Here is a 3,583-nt window from a genome sequence, read left to right as displayed (position 1 = left end):
GGCGGGAAAGGGGCGGGGCGGGGCGGGGCGCGCGGCGGCCGTTGGTCGTTTTATACCGCATTCGCGGACTGCTGCTTTCTGAGGGGTCTGGGGGTGACTGAGAGCTGCTTCCCAGGGGTCTTTTGTGCCTGTGTTTTATTCGCGCAGGGCTCTGTGGCTTTGCTAAGCTGAGAAGCGCAGCTGGGCTTTGGGAGACAGAGGGCGGGAGCGGCGGCACGGGGCCGGCGGGCTGCCTCACTGCTGGGTGGGTGCAGGTGCTGAGGGTCACCTGGGCATCCGAGAGGTTTCAGCTTCCCTTTTCCTGCCTGCGGTGAGTGAGAGGGGGGTAGGCAAAGGCAGACTGCTCGTCTCCCCTTTCTGTGTGGGGTATGTGTGTTTCTATGCTGAGTAAGCCACTTCCAGCACTGCCACATCTCTCCACACTGCGCTTTCCCTGTGGAGTATCAGCTACTGAAGGCTGGAGTTTGCTGGGTGCCTGAATGAGCYGGCCTATCTGAAAAGGCTGCCGTGACATCCTGGTGATGAAATGGAGCTGGAAAAGGTGACGGTCGGTCATAACTGCGGGAGCAAATACAGGCCACGGACGAGGGGATCGTCCTGTGAGGGCTGTGCAGTTGCCTGGCCTCTCGTCCCAGTCTCTCTGCAGGCACTGAAGTGTAGTCCAGCAGTGGAAAGAGCCTCACAGCTGGGAGCTCTGGGGGGGATCTACAGCCAGCTGTGCAGGATGAGCTTGGACTGGCAACGCAGGCACAGCTACATCCTGGGGCTGCGTTGTGCGTGAGAGAGGCTGGGAAGCAGAAGGCGGCTGTTCCCGCACTGGGAATGGGGAGATGGTGTAGCAGTCTGGGTGCTGTTGGGTGGGGGGGAGCGGGAGGTTGTTTTTGGGGGACTGGAGGTGGTGCAGGCAATACATAGGTGATGGGCGTGCCTAGGAGTGGGAATGCAAGTGATGTGGCTAGGCTGCTTGGACTATGAATGTTCATAATGTGGATAATAGGCTAAAAATATACCTGTTTTACATCATAAAAAATATTTTCCAAGCTACAGCATTTTACYGTAGTTCTGGCCACTGTGAGGCATTTTCTGGTTATTCTTCAGGGTGCAATTTACGGGCCAGAGAAAAAGATTTCTGAGGTGTCATTAGTGACCGCAGAAGGAGCGTTACCGGTTGTCACAGATGTCTCTCTCTTAGCAGGTACCACTTTCCTTAAGGAAAGACTGGTTGGTGGTAATAGATGCCACTGGTTCTGGATGTTTGCCCGTGGAGCTGAGAGGACCAAAAATATGAAGTTAATTGTAATGGAGATGAATTCATGTGTGTGGTGTTTCAGGTAGATTCAGTGGAAGCGCAGCTTAGTGCAGTCCAGTGGTGTGATTCTTGCACATGCTCACGTTTGAATGGTGGCTAAAACCAAGCCTATAAACAGCAACTGTAACATGGTTCTGGTGCGTGTCTTCCTGCTCTGCTGCCCTTCTAAATGAAGGGGAAAATTCTTAAGCTGTGGGCAGAACCCCTTGGCTTCTCTGTATTGTTCTCATGCTCATGGGTGCTTTGGTGTTTCTTGCTTAAAGCTGAGGGTTTGAAGTTTTTTCACTTAAGGTTTATTGTTTAGTTTGTTGTTGAGGGTCTGTCACTCAGCGGTTATGGTGTATTACTTTATTTTGTGGGGCTSAGTCTTTATCGGTCAGAGGTTACAGTTTACTCACTTAGCGATCAGGGCGCAGGATTTAAAATCCAACCTCATCCATAAATTCTAAAGCCTCGGCAACCATTTGGGTTCCAAGACTCGCAGCTTGTCACTTAGGGTGCAGGGTTTACGGCTTACTGATAAACAAAAAGGGCTAAATCCTTGGATAATAAACTGGAAGCCCCGAAGCCTAAGCAGCAGGCTGCGAACCCTCCTTTGGGGTTTGTAACCTTCCCCTGTACCCAGCGTTCAGCTCTGCGCGCTGACCTGAGGTCTGGGTTTCATGCCGCGCAGGCCCATCGCACCGAGACTAGCAATGTGACGGGCGAGCTGAGCGCTGTGAAAGTGTCCTGCAGGGCTCTAGTCTGGGGTAGGGCAGAAGCGCAGACAGATGAGATCAGGCGTTTTCCTCTCAACTCTCAGAGCTGGATCCTATCCCTGAAGGAAAAAGCAGAGGGGGTAGGCTGTCGGCTACTCAGACACCTGCCACCTCAAGGCCAGCAGCAGGAGCTGACCCTTCCCCGACGGATGGATGAACGCTGGTGCGGTCATGACTCTTCGGGTGTCACAGGGTAAGGGGAAGCATGCTGGCACTGACCTTCATGGCAGACTCATGCCCAGGTGTTGTTTCTGTGCAGCAAACAATAAACAGTTGCTTTATTCTTTGCACTCRTGTCTGTGGTTCCTGCCATTGCTTTGCCTGAAGATGATGCCCAGGGGAGAAGGTTACACACTGTGTGTGGTGCTGGGAGCTGGTCCCCAAGTCCCTCGTACTTTGGGGTCCCTGCGGTTCCCAGGGGACCCAATGCTGTTCACAGGGCTGTGGGGAATTTCCCTTGCATTGCCTGGACCTTGGGGCGGTGTCGGTGGCGTTTCCCATCATCCTGGGGGCAGCCAGAGCTCCTCCGGGGCTGCGTGAGGTCCTCAGACTGCTCCCGGATTTGCTTTCAGCACTTTGCAATGTCCCTTGYGTGTCTGGGGATGGGGCCTGCGTGCCTGGAGCTGGGAGAGAGCTTCCGTGGGGATGGGGGGAGCCTGCAGGCACCGTCCCATCAGCCACATCGAGCCCTGTGATGTGCCTTACAGCCCCTCTGGTGTGCACCAAGGCCCTTCATTTGGATTTTGGTTTGCCCCAGAGCCCTGCATTTGCCCTCTGATGCCCTCAGGACTCCTCAATTCACATTCTGGGTTGCCCCCAAGCCCCCTGTGTGCCTTTCAGTGTGCCCCAGGGCCCTGTGTTTGCTTTGCAGCATGCCACAAAGTTCTCCGTTTAGCTTTCTCCCCCGTCCCAGAGTTTTCTGGGTGCTTCTTGGTGTGCCCCAGGGCCCTCCCTTTGCCTTTTGGTGCACCCAGAGTCACTCCGGTTGCTCTGTCATTGCCTTTTTTTTACTTTTGTTGCACCCACAGCTCTGGATTTGTTCTCTTGTCCCCCCAATACTCCCTTTTCCTCTCTGTGCACCCCAGGGGTCTCCCTTCAGCTTTCAGCAAGCTGCTCTCAGGAGTRGGGGGGCCTCTGCTGCCCTGGCAGCCCCAGCTGCCCCGATGGGGCTGATGGCCATTCCCCCTCCCTGGTTCCTGATGGTCTGCAGCTGCGAGGCCGGGGGGGCTGGGATGAGCCCCAGGTGGGGCCGATAGCAATGGCTGGGGCTGCAGTTGGGGGAAGCCTGCGCTGGGGCCGGTTCAGGACAATGGAGCAGCTGCTGAGCACCTCCGACCGGGACCRGCACGGCGGCTGCACCGCGGAGGAGGTGAGCGGGGCGAGGGTGTCCGCCCTCGGGGCTGCGGCTCCCCCACGTGCCGGGGGTCCCGGCGGACGGGAGCGTCCCGGGCAACGCGGCACAACCAGGGCGCACCGGGCCGGGAGAAACTGCACCGGGGCAGTGGGGGCCGGCCGA

At 56.7% G+C, this 3,583-nt stretch overlaps 1 protein-coding gene across 1 annotated transcript in view; it reads right to left on the bottom strand.

The window, feature by feature from the left end:
• LOC112961579 (sulfotransferase 1C1-like) overlaps positions 1-3,561 on the bottom strand; it is a 6,302-nt gene extending 2,741 nt beyond the window's left edge. The window contains exons 1-3 of the mRNA XM_026056903.1: positions 2,287-3,561; positions 1,956-2,126; positions 1,056-1,267 (exon numbers count right to left, since the gene is read on the bottom strand). Coding sequence (XP_025912688.1) covers positions 1,056-1,080 — 25 coding nt within the window. The 5' untranslated portion in view covers positions 1,081-1,267; positions 1,956-2,126; positions 2,287-3,561. The remainder of the gene's footprint in view (positions 1-1,055; positions 1,268-1,955; positions 2,127-2,286) is intronic.
• Positions 3,562-3,583: the final 22 nt, after the last annotated feature.

The sequence above is a fragment of the Apteryx rowi genome, unplaced genomic scaffold (genome assembly GCF_003343035.1).
Source record: "Apteryx rowi isolate R43461 unplaced genomic scaffold, aptRow1 scaffold_1343, whole genome shotgun sequence".
NCBI lineage: Eukaryota > Metazoa > Chordata > Aves > Apterygiformes > Apterygidae > Apteryx > Apteryx rowi.
The sequence above is the reverse complement of the archived record's forward strand: the minus strand, read 5'-3'. Positions and strand labels throughout refer to the sequence as shown.